The following is a 17,777-nucleotide window of genomic DNA, read 5'->3' as shown; positions in this document are numbered from 1 at the left end:
AGTATTGCTATATTCAGTTCGTCCAGAATGGACAATTTTTTTTTCTGATTACAGTAGATGTACTCAACTATACCCTGTATGTAAGTACTTAAACATTGGTTTGCATAGTTAACTAACACATTTGCACTGAGAACATGTACACTTTGCCAGAAATTATGAAATAATAAATATGCGATAAATCCATACCGCTTCAGTAACATCAAAACAAATAATGGTGGAGAATGTGCTTAGACACGCAATTTCGTTTCCAGTCCGTGGTGTTCAACTCTCTTATTCTCGGGCAGTAACTTCAAAATTTTAATTTTGAAAAAAGGAAACATCTTATATTCAAAAATGGACTATGCCTAGCGACATCTTCATGTGACAAGTTTCAAATCTAGCCTTACCACGACCATATCATTCCAAGTATTCATAACAGATGTCGTAAATCGCCTATGCCCAGTGCCGTTTCAACCAATCATCTTGAGGATCTTGAGCTTGACGCTGCCGGTCCTATAGCACACAGCATGCCCCTTACTCCTCGTACCGCTCAACATGCTTCCTAACAATATCTGCTAAGTGGGGAAGTTAGGTTAGGAGTAAATGCCAAAGAGTTGTTTGCTTGAAGGTCAATTATTATTTGAACCACAACACGCAGTTCATTCATATTATACGCAACAGACGACGAATGCAATTTCGTCCAATTACTCACAGAACTAAAAGCAAAATAGAGCAGACCGTGTCCCGGATCAACATATACCGCATGTCATAGTGGTGGTCAATGAGCGATGTAAGGGTGTTGTAATGGAGGAGAATATGTACATGGGAAAGTGTATGCAAATTATTCGTGTGTAACATTCTCATAGACCTTTTACCATATTCAGAATGTTAAATTTATTTCATTCTTTAGCACTCGGAATGTAATTTCTCGATGTATAATAAAAGCGCTGTCTAGTCTTATGCTCATGGTGATAGTTCTGCATGCCGTAAAGGACTAACCTAACCTTACTGCGTAAACAGCAGTTCATAGTTGAAGCCGTTGAAGCTATTGCACGAATAATACGATTAAAAAGAGCATATGAATAATAAACGAGTATTTATATTAATCACATAGTTATTAATTAAAAATAGTCGTATTAATTTACTCCGGAAATATTTTGTTATGATGGGCAATGAAGGGAGTAAATTGTCAGGACTGGAAATTGACGAAAGGATTGTTGAGGTAACAGATGGTTGGACACAACATTCTGGAACTGTCTGTGCGGGTAGTAATTCCAGCATTTCAGTTTTTATAAGTGAAGTTTTAGCAAGTAGTGGAGGAAGTGCAGTAATTTTAGAACGGGCAGCAAAGGTAAGGATTGTGTAATCGGGAAGATGTGACAGGTGTGATCCAGTAATTGTAAGAATTTGTATGATTATTATTTTCTTCTTAGAATTTGATTCTATATCGACATCCGTGTATCCTCAAGTTCATATCATCATGGAAAAAGAATGGAAGAATACATCTTGCAACAGAAGAGGTGAAACCACTGGCATCAGTTGTCACAAGTCTGACTCCTCTGCAGATTTGTGTTGGTCTTCACAGCATACTGAAAGCCCTTGTTTTCCTGCATGACAAGGTTAGCACTGTATGGTTAAAGTGTAGCTAATAAGTCCCACACCATGCAACAGTCAAAGTTTCTTATTAACTTAGAAGGACCAGTGTTACAGTCTCCACTCTTGTTCATTATTTTATGGCTGTGATGTTTTCGTACAACTGCATATACGAGTAAATTGGTATTCTTCAGTCATGGTTTTTTTGTGACATACAATCTTATATCTGAAGTGACTTTGCTGTAAATGTAAAGGTATCCAACCAGAATGATGTAAAATAGAGTGTAGAGGTAATACTCCATGCAATCTCAATGTTAGAACTCAGTGTAGATGAGTGATCAGTTCATATTCCAGCCATTCTACTCCCAAAGAAGATCGTCTTAGTAGAGGTTAGGTGCACTCGACAGTCTGATAATTATGGCAGAGAAGAAGTTCTTCCATCAGAATGTTAAGCCAGTCATTCAGTCAGGAGTCATCACATTTGTTTATTCATGATTTATTTAACAGTGTTTTCAATAGCACAAATTAAATAACATCAATAATTATTTTAGTGACAAATGTATAGTGACAGTGACTTCCATATAGTGTACATGTAGACTATTTTTGATGGCCCTCTGTGATTTTCTGAAAGACAGTATAAACTTCTTATGGCTGTGATATACTTTTATTATACAAGCAGACTGCAGTACAAGCAGTCTGCTTGTACCGGTTCTCACGGTCTCCTTGCTTGCGGATTTCTTATTTTTCCTTCTACCCTGAAGATGGAGGCGATATGTTCCTCCGAAACGTTGGTTAACACCACATCTACATGGTGCCACATTCCAGAAGACTGCTTTCTTCTAAGCTGAGATTATTTCCTCATTCTTTCTAATTATTCCTCCAGTCATTCAGCACTGAATAATCTACATTGTTAATAATATGGAGTTATATTGGAAATGCCATATTTCCTACTCTTCTCATTTACATTGATGTCGTCTTAAGAAAATTATATTGCTAGTACCATGTCTCTCAGTTGACACCAGTTGTATCTGCTAATGTGTAATGCTTCTTTATCTCCTGCTTCATGTTGTTACTTAACATTCCTTCCACATCAGTCACTGATTTCACATTAATTATCCCTTTTACTATTACAATTCCATTTATCCTTTTTGGGTATCAAAACTTCCAAACATAACCAAATTAAAAGTGGATGGATTTTCTAAATGCATTGTGTAATGACAAGTTTTCCCACCTTCAATTTAGAGTCATAATGTGTAATACTGTCTGAAATTAATATATTGTGTCTCTGCAGGCTTTAGCCTCCCACAACAATGTGTGCCGTGCTGCAATTTATGTTACTCCGGATGGCTCGTGGAAACTGGGAGGATTGGAGTATCTATGTCTGTACGTGAGTTCCATACTTAGTGGTTTACAGATGACCGCGCCATAGCTCAAGTGGTTAGTCGCCGGCTTCCCACTGCGCTGGCACGGGTTCAATCCTAGGTCTGGTCAAGTGGGATTTGTGGTGGATAAAGTGGCGCTGGGGTGGGTTTTCTCCGAGTACTTCGGTTTCCCCTGCCAATCTTCATTCCACCAAATTCTCCATCATCATAATCACCCAGGGTACGCTACAATAGGCCAATCAGTGGCTGCTGTGCCGAGTGGACCCAGTTGGACTCCCCCCCCCCAAGTGAATTTAAAAAAAAATTAATTAGTCGTTTACAGTCCTATTTGAATACTTTTTTTTCAAATTTTAGTTTAATGTGCCAGTAAAGAATAAGAAAATGTTATGTTAAAACATTTGAGTATATGGGAACAGCAAAAAATGAGGGTCATGATGAAAATAAGAGACGAATATATTGAGAAAATTCCAACAACAACAACAACAACAATAATTTAACAAGTTTCAGTCGCCATGATTGCTTTCCACTGAACACTCCGTACACCAGCAGCAAGCAGTTTGATCCTTCCAGACTCCAGATATTTCTTCAGTTCTTCTGCAGAAGTTTGATTATCATTTGAGGTGAACAGAGGCCCATTAGAACTTCTTGAATTGCGCCTCCACCAAAACACAATGTTGACCTTCAAATTCATGAGAACTAACCTCCTTAAGAGCTCAACACATGGAACTGTTAATACTGTCAACCACTAACTCTGCCATCTCTGGACCATTTATCCAGAAACTTTGTCTCCTCATCTGCTGTCTAAAAACATAAAGATTAGAATTAACAAAACAATAATTTTGCCTGTGGTTCTGTATGGGTGTGAAACTTGGACTCTGACATTAAGGGAGGAACATAAACTGAGGGTGTTTGATAAGAGGGTGCTGAGGAGAATATTTTGGCCAAAGAGAGATGAAGTGACGGGAGGTTGGAGAAAACTGCACAGTGAGGAAGTTCATAACTTGTACACTTCTCCAAGCATAATTGAATGATCAGGTCAAGGAGGATGAGATGGGAAGGGCATGTAGCTCAAATGGAGTGAAGAGAAATGCATATCGGATATCTTGGTAGGATCCCAGAAGGAAACACATCATTGGAAAGACCAAGATGTAGGTGGGTGGAAAATATTAAAATGGATCATTGAGGGATAGAATGGGATGGTATGCATTGGATTGGTCTGGCTCAGCATAGGGACCAGTGGAGGTCTCTTATGAACATGGTAATGAACCTTCAGGTTCCATAAAATACCAGGAAGCTTCTGAATAGATGTACAACTGGTGGCTTCTCAAGAAGGGCTCAGCTTCATGAAATTACTTAGTTAGTAAAGTACTTATAAAGTAAGTTGGCAACTTGGAAAGTCAGACACAAAAGATCTGGTAATGTAAGGTTTTGTGTTGGTGTCACATCAGAGAACATAATTTTCAGAATTTAGCTTTCAAAATTCACACTCTTTGACAGTTTATGTGCAAGATCTTCATTAAAATTCATGTGAAAGTACATTTATAGTATAATCAAAGTACCTGCCTCTTTTTTCCCTCCTTATTAGATAGTATTTATAACTGTGGCAGACATGGCTTGTAGACCATCAGTTGAAAGGCCCTATGCTAATTTACAGGTGTGTACAGTTTGACAGTTACAATATTGAAGTGACCTATTCATGAAATATAGCTCGTAATTTTTCAGGTTTACAGATCTAACCCCAAGTTATTTAGAAGAAACCAGAGCCAGACGTTATGAGAAAGCCATTCCACCTGAGGAGGATTCCTACAAGTCATCAAATAATGCCATATTACATCCAACATCAATTGATCAATATGGCTTTGGTGTACTTGTGGAAGAAGTGCTACACAAGAAATCTAATAGTACGGTTAATTTGCTTCATTCTGTAAATTGCATGTTTCTGATCTGTAATATGTACACACTTTTTATGGAAACAGGTTTTTACATGCACTTCATTCATGACATAAAACCATTGTAATGAAAAATTACTTCCTGTTGGGATATAACACTGTGTAGTGAGTAGCTCACCAACATTTTGGAAGAACAGACTGCCTCCATCTTCAGAGCTGAAGAGTAAGTAAAACAAGCAGTAGCTATTTATTCTCCTTGCACTTGTTTGTTCTGTCTGGGCTCTTTTACTGGCTTCTTTATGCATAGCTCGCTCTCCGTCTTTCAGCTAGAATACATGGTTCATATGAAATGTAACACATTGTTTCTTGTGTTGTAGGTGATATCCCAGCTGTTCAAGAATTCCTTGAGATTTCCAAGAAACATCTTCAGAATTCAGAGCCATCATTACGTCCTAAACTGGCAGTCCTACTGAACCACACTTTCTTTACACATAAGTTCATCAAAATCCACAGTTTCTTAGTTGAACTGCCCCTCAAGACTGAAGCAGAGAAGAGTGATTTCTTCAGGTCTGTTTATTTACCGTAAAATAGAATCTGTTTTGAGACCTCTGTGTTCGTGCATTTCTGCATTAACTGGTTTCAGTTTGCCTGAAATGAAGTGACATGGCATATAATTTATGTGAGATATCGATATTTGCCATATAATTATTTATTTTAAAAAAATCAGTGGTAAAAATTGCTTGTTTGAAGAGTTTTGGTACAGAATTTATTAAACTTCTGTTCATTTTTTGTGACATCACTTTTAGACTTGTGTATAGTATGAAGCAGTTGTTATGGAGTACAGTAGGGTGAATGAGTAAATATCCTTTAGTTTTGCTGGTTTACCATGAAGGCTATGTGCTATATACTCATTTTCTGGTTTACATACATAGTTTATTGTACAATAGTTTCCAAATATTTTGTCTACAGAATCCAGTGACTTTTTTTTTGTATTGCTAGTGGTGTCCGACTAAGTCCCTTGTACTGCGGCCACTTCTGGCCTATTGTACTGGCCTCAGATGATAGGTGAGGGTGATTGTGGAGCAATTGGTGGAATGAAGATTGGCAGGGGAAACCGAAGTACTTGGAGAAAAACTGTCCCAGCATCACTTTGTCCACCACACATCCCACTTGACCAGACCCCAGAATCGAACCCAGGCCACCGCGGTGGGAAGCCAGCGACTAACCGCTTGAGCTATGGCACGGCCACATCCTGTGACTCTTAGCTGTATTGGTAGAATCATACAACAAAACAGAAAACTGAATATGAAATAATACAGGGTTTATTTTTATTTATGAAAAGGACAAGGTAGTTAAAAATTGGAAAAATTTCCGCAACCTTGTTGTCTGTGTCACATATTTGCCTAGTGTTAGAAGTAATTCTAGAAAGTGAAATTCTCATTTACTGGTAGGTATGGCATGAAGCCCATTTTGGTATTTCATTTCGTATTGATATTATGGAATAACCAGTTTTATCTAGAAATGTTGTGGCAAAGGTAACAAACCAGACCACTCATCTGTTTGAAACATACAAGTACTCTTCTCTCCATCTGTATCATAGACGTTAATGAATCTAGAATCTTTCTTTCATCGCATAAACAAAAGTAATGGCCATTAGGCTCTTAAAAAGTTGCCATTTCATTCTGTTTGATGTAAAGATTCCAAAAATCGCTTCTGCTGCCACAAAACCCCATGTTTCATGGGATCAGACTATAGAGAGCACATGGCTGGCATGCTTACAATACTTTTTTTATATTAAGTGAGAAATTGCTATACTAGCAGAATGATCGTTAGCTTCTCAAGGAGGATTCTGCTCTGTGGAGTTGTTTGGGGTTACCTTTAACAGTAACAGAAATGTCAGAGAAGGTGATATGTGCTCTGTGGTATGTTCATTCAGAGCTGTGTGTTGACAGATCTTTAATGGATGAATTAACTGGATTCCCAGAGAATTTGGTGGCCATGCAATTAGGAGCTCTTCTGCTGTCAAGGATGGTTTTACTAGATACCACTGCACAGGAGATCCTGTTGCCATGTGTCCTTCGTCCTAAGCTGGGTATGTGTATGTAAGATCATTACTGGGTAAAGTGCTTCACTTTTCTTGTGGCTACTATGGCTGAATTTTTTTTTGGGGGGGGGGAGGTCCAAATTATGAACTTTATTTTTCAAATACATTGATTTTAAAGATACACTGGAGAATATGCATAAACTTTAAATAATATTAATACATAAATCAACAGCACATGTTACACTGATCAGTAATAAACTATGAAAATTTGTACAAGAATGTGTATCAGTGGAAATTTTTTGCTCTGGTCAAACTATATGAGCCACAGGATTTCAGCATCATGTGAAGGAACTTATGACTAGTAGATAACCCTAAAAACCGTCAGTAGATGGTGACTAGAAAAATATATACTTCCATTATTTTAAAAGACACACATTCTGCATGTACAAGATTCAGTTGTTGATCTTTTTCTTCCTTGTATGCTGTTTCAGAAAATGGAGGAAATGTAGGTCTGTTCTCATTGGCGACCTACAGGGAGTATGTAGTACCATGTTTACTGCAAATGTTTTGTGTGCGTGATGTGCAGATCCGTCTCTTGCTACTTGCACATTTTTCATCATACTGCAGTTCTTTCACTGAGGAACAGTTACGTACACTGGTGTTACCTGAGGTAAGTTTCATCATGCTGACATCGTGTTGTCATTCCTGTATAATAATGTTAACATGCAGTTCAAGAAAGCTTATTGCAATTACCTGCATTCATATGCTTCAATCAGTGGCTGAGTAGTCGTATAACAACAATTTTAATTTACGCACCTTCTTATGGAGCTGGAATACCTCAATCAGTATAGTGACTAGACTACAGGCTAGATGTCAGAGGAACTGCAGTTCAGTCGCTGGCTTGGGCAGCCAGAATTGACTCTGAGGCTGACCTAGCCTCCTGTACATTAGGTGTCAAGGACTGTTTCCCTGGTGATAAAGTAGCAGTGGCATGGAGCTGACCATACAGCTCCATCTAGCAATAAGTGTAGCTATACTTCTGTGCCCTTGTGTGCCAACATGTTGTGGTACTTCATTGTTGAAGTACAGTGATAACTTTACTTTTAACTGCCTTCTTATATTAAAGTTAAATATTGAATATACTTAATTTGTAGTTCACAATAAAGTGTGCTTCAGATGTTCACAATAATACTATCAAGATAGCTCCAAAACTTTGCTGCATGTTGCAACAGTTCATTACTTCTTACTGCAGACAGGATATAGAGTTACTGTCAATACATACCATTTCTGGTTATTAAAATACAAGGAAAGCCATGTGTACATTTTATCATTGTTCTGAATGTATTTAGACTTTCTTTTGTATACAGCTTTTGGTGGGGATTAAAGATACAAATGAACAGTTGGTAAGTGTGACTCTTCGTGCCTTGGCTGATGTGATTCCTGTGCTTGGTGCTGCTGCTGTCATTGGTGGGAAGCGAGCAAAGCTGTTTAGTGATGGGCGTCCCAAGGTTAGCTGATAGCTTATCACAAATTGTTGCAACATTTATCTTACTTGGTATTTCATTTCAGTGGTACTTCTCATCAGTAATGGTCAATTTTATCAAAATTTGTTATATTTTTTTAATGTGTTGACTGCTGCAGTATTATAAGATTTTTCCTTCTGGTGTCATTTGCAGTGTGGATCTATGATATATTCCAGGTTTATGGTAAGGTCACATGCGACAATCAAGTGTGTAAGTTGTTTATTTGAATTAGTTTCTAGTGTGTTCTATTTGATGGATCATAAGTATGCTTTGTCAGATGTTAGCCAGTATGTTAATTATAGGGCAACCCCCATTTAATGTTCCTCAATTTACTGTTGTCCCCCTCTTAACATTTCATTTCTATGATCCCAAGTCACTCATCATCAGTGTTAAATTTTCCTCCTTTTACGGTTTTCCTCATTTTAGAATTAAAATCTGCTACTCTCCAAGGAAATCTTAAATGGAGACTTTACTGTAGTTGCTAAATAAATTAACATATTTAAGTCATTTTATGTGTAATGAAGTAATAGTTAAGGTAATGTGCTGTATTTGCAGTTATTAGAATTATCATTCTTGGAGAATGTTGAATGAAAGAAGACATTGACAAGATGAACTCAGACAGGATTTCTGTTGGTATCAATATTGACTTGGAAGAACATCTCAAGTCGCCCCAAGCACCAAGACTGCTGCTGGGTCTATTGTGTACCCCTGATCTTATTAGGGCCCTTTAGAGAGTCCTGGCCACAGTGCCGAGATCCAAGATTATCCCATTTGAGGCCTTCCTGGTATAACGGCTCTAATCATATAGAACCAAAGATCTCTTTTCTGTGCCTAGCCAAAGATGGACATTGACAAAGTGTACGATGGGGTACCCAAAAGAAACCGAACTAATTTTTTTGTGGGCAGAGCTTTTGTAGTACCGCGTTTTGCCGCTATGAGCGCATAGAGCTAACATTTCTGAGTCGATAAGCCGACTACCATTGCTTCAGAAGGTAAGGACTAGTTTCGGCAGAGTTTATAGTGACAACTGTTTTGTGTGATCGTCGTTTTTGCAATGGCTGATTTTCGTGAACAGTGCGGTGGTGAAATTCTGCTTCTTGCTTGGGAAAAGTGGAACAGAAACTCTTGAAATGTTAAAAACGGCGTACAAGGACGATGCTATGGGGAAAACTCAAGTGTTTGAGTGGTTTTCCTGTTTCAAAAATGGTGAAATGTCAATTGATGACAAACCTCGTTCTGGTCATCCTTCCACGGCCCGAACACATGAAAATGTTGAAAAAATTCGCGAAATCATCAAGGAAGATCGACGACGGACCATTGAAGAAATTGTGGAGCTGTCGGGAGTGACTTGGAGCTCAGTTCAGCGAATTTTGACAGAAGATTTGGGAATGAAAAGGGTGGCTGCGAAATTCGTGCCACGACTGCTGACTGCTGAACAAAAACAAGGTCGCGTGGAAGCATGCTGTGCTTTGAAAGAAGAGTCCCGAAATGATCAAAACTTTTTTTTATTGCGTTTTGCTGATGTTGCTGAGGTGAAGGAAAAAACCGACGGAGGCGCTGTCAAGCATCTCAAAAGATGAATTTAGACAATGTTTTGAAAAATGGAATAAAAGACTAGACAAGTGTATTAGTGTAAGTGGAGAGTACTTTGAAGGGGATTGAAGGTTTGTGCTTAAAATTTGAATAAATAAGTTTAAAAAAAAAAGTTTGATTTCTTTTGGGTACCCCCTCGTATGTTAGGAGGATTCCTCTTTGTTCCTACATTTCCTGCATCTGGCACTTTCTGATAGGCCAGTAATATGTAGGCGCTCCTTCAGTGTATAGTGGCCAGTTAGCAACCTTCTTCCCATCCAAAGGCCTGACAGTGAAAAGCTTCAACTGCCTCATCTAGTGCAACAGCTTAATGTTCAATGGCCATAATAAATCTCATTTGATGTGATGCTGGAAAGGATGATAATTCCATGCATTGTACTACAGCAATAAACCCCAGCACCTGAACACAATATGATGTGTTTAGGGACTATGCTACAAACTGGAAGGTCGCGCGTTCAAGTCCCGATGAGGTCATTGGATTTTTTTAGTTGACCTAATCCTTCCAGCCGCACTATGGCCCTGGGGTCGACTCAGCCTCTAACAGAAATTAGTACCAGGAATCAATGAAATAATTTTCCTGGGGAGTAAAGCGCGGCTGGCGCGTAAGGCTGACAACCTTACCGTCATCTTTGAGTCAATTGTCTAGATCATGTGGGACCCTCAACGTGTCACAACCCTATGGGCCTTCACGGCCTCTTACAGGAATAGCTTAATTTTTTTTTTTACCTGAACACAATAAGTAATTCCTGGTCTATAGATGCAGGTTCTGCTAAGCCTGCTACGACATATTGCTTATGCATTGTGGCTTGTTTGTTTTCTGTTGCATGTAATTCATGTATATATATATATATATATATGCTAAGATGTGGTAGAGTTATACAAAATATTTGATTTTTGGCACAGAGGTCTCCCATGTGTTATTTGGTTTTTATAACGCAGCTTGGTAATATAGCGCTAAGCTTGAAAATAGGATTAAATTCAACATGATTTATACTGAAGAGGAACTAAGATATGTCAGTCCACATAGTGACAAGGCTACAGGCTGGACGGACAAGACATCTGGGTTTAGTTCCTGGCAGGGTCAAGATATTTGTCTCTTCTCCACAGCATCTAGACTGGTTTTGTGGCTCACCCAGCCTCTTAACCAGTTGATTCTGATGGCTCTACCCCCAGGAGTAAAGTGGCTGGGATGGGAATCTGACCACTCACCCCCATCAAATGCTGAGGTTAAAAATGATGGAGCTATGCCTCCATTCCCCCAGATGTCTTCATGGTGTGGTGCTTAATTTATTGAGCTTAGTGAAAACTTCTCCGTTACTTTTGTATTAAATATGTGATTTGGTGTGTTATCCTATGTCTGTAAGATTATAAATGTAGGGAATTATGCTCTGAACAGGCTCGCCATCATGTATCGCACAAGAGTAAGACACCCAAGTCACCAAACCCAGTGCTACCAACTCCAGCACCAGTTGCAGTTACTGACAGTGACAGTAACTCATTTGCTGCTGATCTGCCGGAACGACCTTCACCTGATGGTGGAGAGGATCATATTCCTACCTCAGATGATGAAACAGAACCTTGGTCAGACTGGGATGTTCCCGACAATACTGTAAGTTACGTGTTTTCAGCAGCAGACTTTGTTTTTAAGAAAGTGGGTGTGACATTTCCCAGGCACTTCTTATACAAAGTGTAAGAGTGGGAGTCATGTTTTCTTGTCACTTCATGAACTTGTATGAATATTTTTTCATGTTGTTTAGATGGATTTATATTTCTAGGTGGCTAGCTCTGTTGATGGTGATGCCCATGAACCTTCAATTTCCCAAGATCAGGTCAAGGTTGATACAGCACCAGTGGTGCAAGAACTGCCTGACATCTCCCAGCTGGACATCAAGAATTCTGTCAGCAGTGTGAAGAGTCATGATGAGTTTGATTTCTTTCAGGACATGGAGCCAGTGATTTCAAAAACACATATCTTGCAGATTGTTGAAGAAGGGACAGATGGTAGTGGTGCTATTGAGATATCAAGTAAACATTGTTTTGATGTGAACTATACTGTAGGTGAAAGTGAACCAGAAGGATGGGGTGAAGATCTTGAAGACTGGGGAGACATGAGTGAAAATAATACAATCAATACATAATGTTCTGATCAGTGTTACGTAGCTTCATCACCAGACTGATTAAATTGGTCCATAACCAGCTGAGAATTGTCAGTTAGGTTATGAAATCTTGTGCAGTGTGATATTTTTATTTGTTTTTCCATTATGCACAGTTATGTTTGGAGTATATAATAACGTAAAAATCCGTTTCAGTTCCATGGACATTATAAACCTTTGTCTTCCAGGAATAGGGGATTTAAATCTATGATACTATGGTACAGACAGCTGGGAGTTTAACTGCATGTTGTAAACAATGGAATGCTAGGCCTACTGGCCCCCAACTTGCAGTCACAGTAAAGGACAATAAAGGTTAAAGTGTAGAAATTGCCATATTGGCTTGTCCAGTATCAGGTTTAAATCCCTCCTAGGTTATGGATTGTGTTTGCATTTTCTATATTTATTTGCTTATTAATCCTTTTTTTTTTTTTCACTTTTTCTTTCTTAATGTAGCATTCATAATCATCATGCCATTTTTCAGCTGGCACACTGCTACACTAAGGGCACTTGCCTGAAACTGTTAACACAGAACATCAAAGGACTCAAATATGCAGTAGATCTGGTGACTGAGAGCTTTTTCAAACAATTTGTCTTTCAATACCTGCAGTTGTCTGTTAATAACTTCACTGTACTCCCGGATATCGCAACTGGTGGCCTCTGTAAATTTTGGGCCAGTAGCCACACCCCAAATTGCTTTCCAGTTATTGCTCTTCACCATCTACACACTTTTTCAAGTATTCACCCATTTATTTGGGATATTTATGGAAGCCACTCTATGTGGCTTCCTGCAATGCAGTCTTTGAAGCCACTTGAACATACTCTGTATCACTGGTGGTCCTTCATACTTGGAAAGAAGTAGTAATTATATTGTGTGAGACTGAGGAAGTATTGTGGGTAGGAACACACCACAGTAACTTGCTTGGTGAGTTGCAAATGCTGTTCTAGAGCATTGTTAAAAAGGAACACCCAGTCCTTGACTACCCACACTTTGGGACACTTCAGATTACCTACCTCTTATGGACAGATGAGTGCCTCTGTCGTGATTGTAGCACCAATAGCAATGCTCAGTGGTGCACAGTGGTCTTCCAGCTGAAAAACTGCAAGTTCCTACACTTGTTTTACGCTGTCCTTGTTTTGTGAATTTGCTTGCTGTTTGCTGTCTGAGTTGTGTTCAGTCAGTTTACAGCTGCTTTTGAACCTGTGATGCCACTCAAACACCCTAGACTGGGACATCATTCGTTTCACATTTACCATCCAAATCATGTGCAGCATTTCCATCTCCAATGTTTTCAGTTTCTAGTGCCATCTTATGTAAGCCCAATGCTTCAGTTTTCCACTTCATAACCTTCCACACACACTTTGCTTTTCCACCACTGTGGCTTGAGTTTGATCCCAGGTCAGCTCATATGGGCTTTGTGGTAGAGAATGTGACATTTGGTCAAGTTTTCTTTGAGTCCTTTGCTTTCCCCTACCAATTCTCATTCCACCACCTGCTCCACACTAGTCTCATCCTTTCATTAACATTTGTGGTCATGATAGTGATTGTGTCATTAATGAACCATTTAAAAAGTAAATAACTCTTTGTTCTCTTCCTGAACTTACCCTCTTACTGCTCTAAAGGGAACTGAACAATCAGTTCCACTAACTCTGTAGGGGGTGGTCATACATTTTCAGATATGCACAACTCCACCTTACCAGCCATAAAGTTACTTAAATTGTTATTAAGATTATCAGTCTTAAATCTGATATGTGTGAAATTGCTTAATCACCAGACACGGAATTTTTTAAGAAGCCATCAAGTGTAACTTTTAGTTGTATGAGAAACTGGTTTCTTTTTTTGATCCTGAAAAAGTAGATTCAAGATATGATTTTGATGCCAAGATGCAAGTTAGTATAGTGTACCAGTGTTCAGAATGTGGTCAGCTAGGTTGTTGCAGTGTATAGTCTTATTTTTGGTTACCAACATTTTGAAAGAACCTGGTGCCCTAATATTTAGGGTTGAAGTGAGTTGAGCTATGATATGGAATGGTTATGCGTAGGCCAAGGTGCAAGAGCTGTTAAGCAGAGAAGCAACTGTATTTTAGGAAGTGGCCTCCAATTTACACCAGGAATACTTTTATACATTTATTTTTAACCCAGTGAGATTTTGATTAAAGGGAAATGATCTTGATGGATGGATAGACTGCATGTGTGGTCTAGTGGTCGGAGTTCCTGACTACAGACCCGGAGGTTCTCGGTTTTATTCCCAGTGCTACCACATTTTCTGAGAAGTAGTGGGTCTGGAACAGGGTCCACTCAGCCTCGTGAGGATAATTAAGGAGCTTTGTCAAGGAAATAGCAGCTCCGGTCTAGAAAACTGAGATTAACGGGTGTGGGGATCCATCGCACTGACCACGTGACACCCTCTATCCACAAAAGTTCGCACTAACTTCGCCAACAAGTAGCAATCACTTAGTCAGTATGGTTTGCTTGCAGACTCCAGGAGTTTATTTGATCTTGATGAATATACTGATAGCAATAACAGTAATGATGATGATGGTATAAAAAGAATCATAGGGCACACAAAAATACAGATCTGGCCGAAAGTGAGTTAACTGGTTAGTAAAGTTTACACTAAGGTATGTTAAAAATGTCTTTGTTACTTATTGAATTTACAAAAATTGTTTGAACTGAGATCCTCCGTGTTTAATGCACATTTCACGAATCTGATGCAATTCTATAAATTGACTGGCAGGTTTCAGTCTGAACATTTCTGTTAATATGAGAGAATGTTTTCAGGTTAACTGACTTTTGGGGCACTCTGTACTCATTGTCAGACATGTTCTAGTTTCCCAGTGCTCTCATTCGGTTTCTTTATCCATTAATCTGATTGTTACTTAAACACTTTGTATGGGAATCATGTCTATGTATTGACCCATGACCTAGAGTCAGAGACTTTGATGGATTTGATTACATAGTATACAATGATTGCTTTCTTTTGGAGAGGAGATAAGTGGAGAGACTGGCAGAAGAATCAAATGCTCTTTACATCCAGTCGTTCTGACTGACAGTGCATAAGTTACAGCTAAGCTGTCTAGAAAGCTCACTGTATTTACAAGCTTCATTAAGATAAACCCTCCACATCGAACATTCACATAACGTCAGCTAATTAGGCTGACATGAATACCTAAACAACCATGATTTGATTTTTGTTAAATAATTATATTTGCAAAAGTGAAAACCAGGTGGTCTAATTCAAGGCAAGCATGGCAGAATCCAGAATCGTCAAAGAAAGACTGTTGCTCAGAAACAGCTGTTTTGCTAATGACAGTCACTTGCCACATTAAAAACTTGTTTTTTAAACTAAAGCTATAAAATTTAAAGAGGTAATTATGTTCCTTAAATTTTCAAATTAAATGATAAGCTGTTAGTTAGTTAGTTATTGGAGAGGGTTGGTTTCCCCATGCACTTAGACCTATAGTGGTCCATTGTGCTTCCCTTTATGATTTCTACCAGACTCTATATCCTACCGGTACTGGTGCTTACCATCAGTCCTGCCCAGCGAGCGAGACCGGCTCTACTAGCTGAGAGGTATCTATAATGCTTCCCCCATCTACCAGAGGTATTAGTGACTGCTGTTGGGCAGGAAACGTCCGTAATTTGGCTCAGTGACCTCCTTTGGAGGTATGAGGTTCTCTTACGTGCCGAAAAGCTACGACATGGGACCCACGGCTTAAAGTCCCTCCCGGAGGACTTCTTCCCTGAATTTTTCCGCCCTTAAAAATTCGACGACCTCCGCCAGGTATTTGAACCCGCGTACTACGAGTCATGAGGTGGGAACATTACCTCTAGACTACGGAGGCCGCTAATGATAAGCTGTTAGAGGAGACTCATAACATTTTCCTGTGTACGTGTGATTTACTGGGAAGATGCTGTAGATAACAAGAAATAATGACAGGAAAGGTGATGTTACATTCATGAGTTTTTAAATTAATGGAGGGTTAATGGTAAAACATATGCTTACTGATCGCTGTTTAGTAATAGTTACATAAGATTATTGAATGTCTATAACAAATCAGAACCTGATTCAGGAGGAAATCAAGAGGAGACTGAACTTGGGTAATGCTTGCTAACCATTCAGTCCAGAACGTTTTGTCTCCTCATCTTCTTTCTAAAAACATCAAAATTAGAATATATAAAACTATAATTTTGCCTGTGGTTCTGTATGGTTGTGAAACCTGGTCTCTGACTTAAAGGGAGTAACATAGACTGTGGGTGTGGTAGAAGAGGGTGTTGAGGAGAATTTTTGGACCAAAGAGAAATGAAGTGGCAGGAGGTTGGAGAAAACTGCATAATGAGGAGCTTCATAACTTGTATTGTTCTCCAATTATAGTTAGTATGATCAAGTCAAGGAGGATGAGATGGGCAGGGCATGTAGCATGAATGGGGGAGAAGAGGAATGCATATGAGATATTTGACCAATGGAGACCATAGGAAAGACCAAGACATAAGTTGGTGGACAATGTTAAAATGGATCTTAGTGAGATAGGATGGGATGGTATGGATTCGATTGATCTGGCTGAGGATAGGGACCAGTGGAGGGCTTTTGTGAACACAATAATGAGCCTTCGGGTACCATAAAATGCTGGGATGTTCTTGTGTGGCTGCACAATTGGCAGCTTCTCAAGAAGAGCTCAGCTCCATGATTCCATGATTGACTGAGCCTGTAATCTTGTGCCATTGGAAGCCACTACCAAGCAGCTATGAGAACACTAGTCTGTGTGTGATAGTGATTTAAAAAGTGTAGTTACGAATTTTTTGTTAAAGTATCCAATAAATCTGATTACCAGTCCAAACCCCATCTATATTCACAACCAAAAGTATGCAGTGCGGAAATTCAAATACATGCCAGGCTGAAGGAAATTGACAACCAGGTTATAATCGTTCACCATCTAGAATGGCAGGTCCATTAACACATAATGTCGTGTTTCACAAGCATTTGCTTTTAGTCTAAGGAAGTACCATTCATTCATTCATCAGTAATCTGTCAAGACGACAGGTCCACAATCTCTTCCAAAACAGTTCCTCCACTTGATGCGATCTAGAGCTTTCTCCTTCAAATGAAAATATCCTCTTCTGTCCCCACGGTCATCCAGCATCTTCTTACGCCTTCTTCCTCTTCTTCTGGTCACTTCTATCCGCCTTTCTATCTTTCTTTCAATAACTTCTTTTAGAAGGCAGTTACCGCGTAAGATATAACCAATCCAATTAGCCTTCCGTTTTCTTATTTTGTGTAGGATATTCCTCTGCTCACTGACTCTAAATAACACTTCTTCATTTCTGACATAATTGGTCCAACTGATCTTCATCCTTCTCCAACACCACATTTTGAAGCTTTCCAGGTGTTTATGATCTACTGCCCTAAGTGTCCAAGTTTCAACCCCATACAAAGCAATGCTCCACATGTAGCATTTCACTAATTTCTTTCTCAAATTTAAGTCGAATTTGCTGGTAAAAAGATTCTTCTTCTTGCTAAATGCAGCTTTTGCCATGGCAATCCTGGATTTAATTTCACTAGTACACCTTCCATCATCTGTTATCAAGCTACCCAAATATTTAAAACATTTCACATTCTCAAGTTG

General features: G+C 39.0%; 1 protein-coding gene across 1 annotated transcript; it reads left to right on the top strand.

Moving 5' to 3' along the window:
- Positions 1-519: 519 nt before the first annotated feature.
- On the top strand, positions 520-14,482 carry LOC111864728 (protein-associating with the carboxyl-terminal domain of ezrin). Its single transcript, XM_023852213.2, has 10 exons — positions 520-1,330; positions 1,413-1,598; positions 2,864-2,955; positions 4,677-4,855; positions 5,221-5,410; positions 6,796-6,935; positions 7,379-7,557; positions 8,255-8,395; positions 11,400-11,612; positions 11,779-14,482. Exons 1-10 carry the CDS (start codon positions 1,142-1,144, stop codon positions 12,139-12,141), a joined length of 1,872 nt encoding a protein of 623 aa, XP_023707981.1. The 5' UTR covers positions 520-1,141; the 3' UTR covers positions 12,142-14,482.
- The last annotated feature ends 3,295 nt before the right edge of the window (positions 14,483-17,777 follow it).

The sequence above is a fragment of the Cryptotermes secundus genome, unplaced genomic scaffold (genome assembly GCF_002891405.2).
Source record: "Cryptotermes secundus unplaced genomic scaffold, Csec_1.0 scaffold654, whole genome shotgun sequence".
Taxonomy (NCBI): Eukaryota; Metazoa; Arthropoda; class Insecta; order Blattodea; family Kalotermitidae; genus Cryptotermes; species Cryptotermes secundus.
This window is presented reverse-complemented; position numbering and strand designations above follow the sequence as displayed.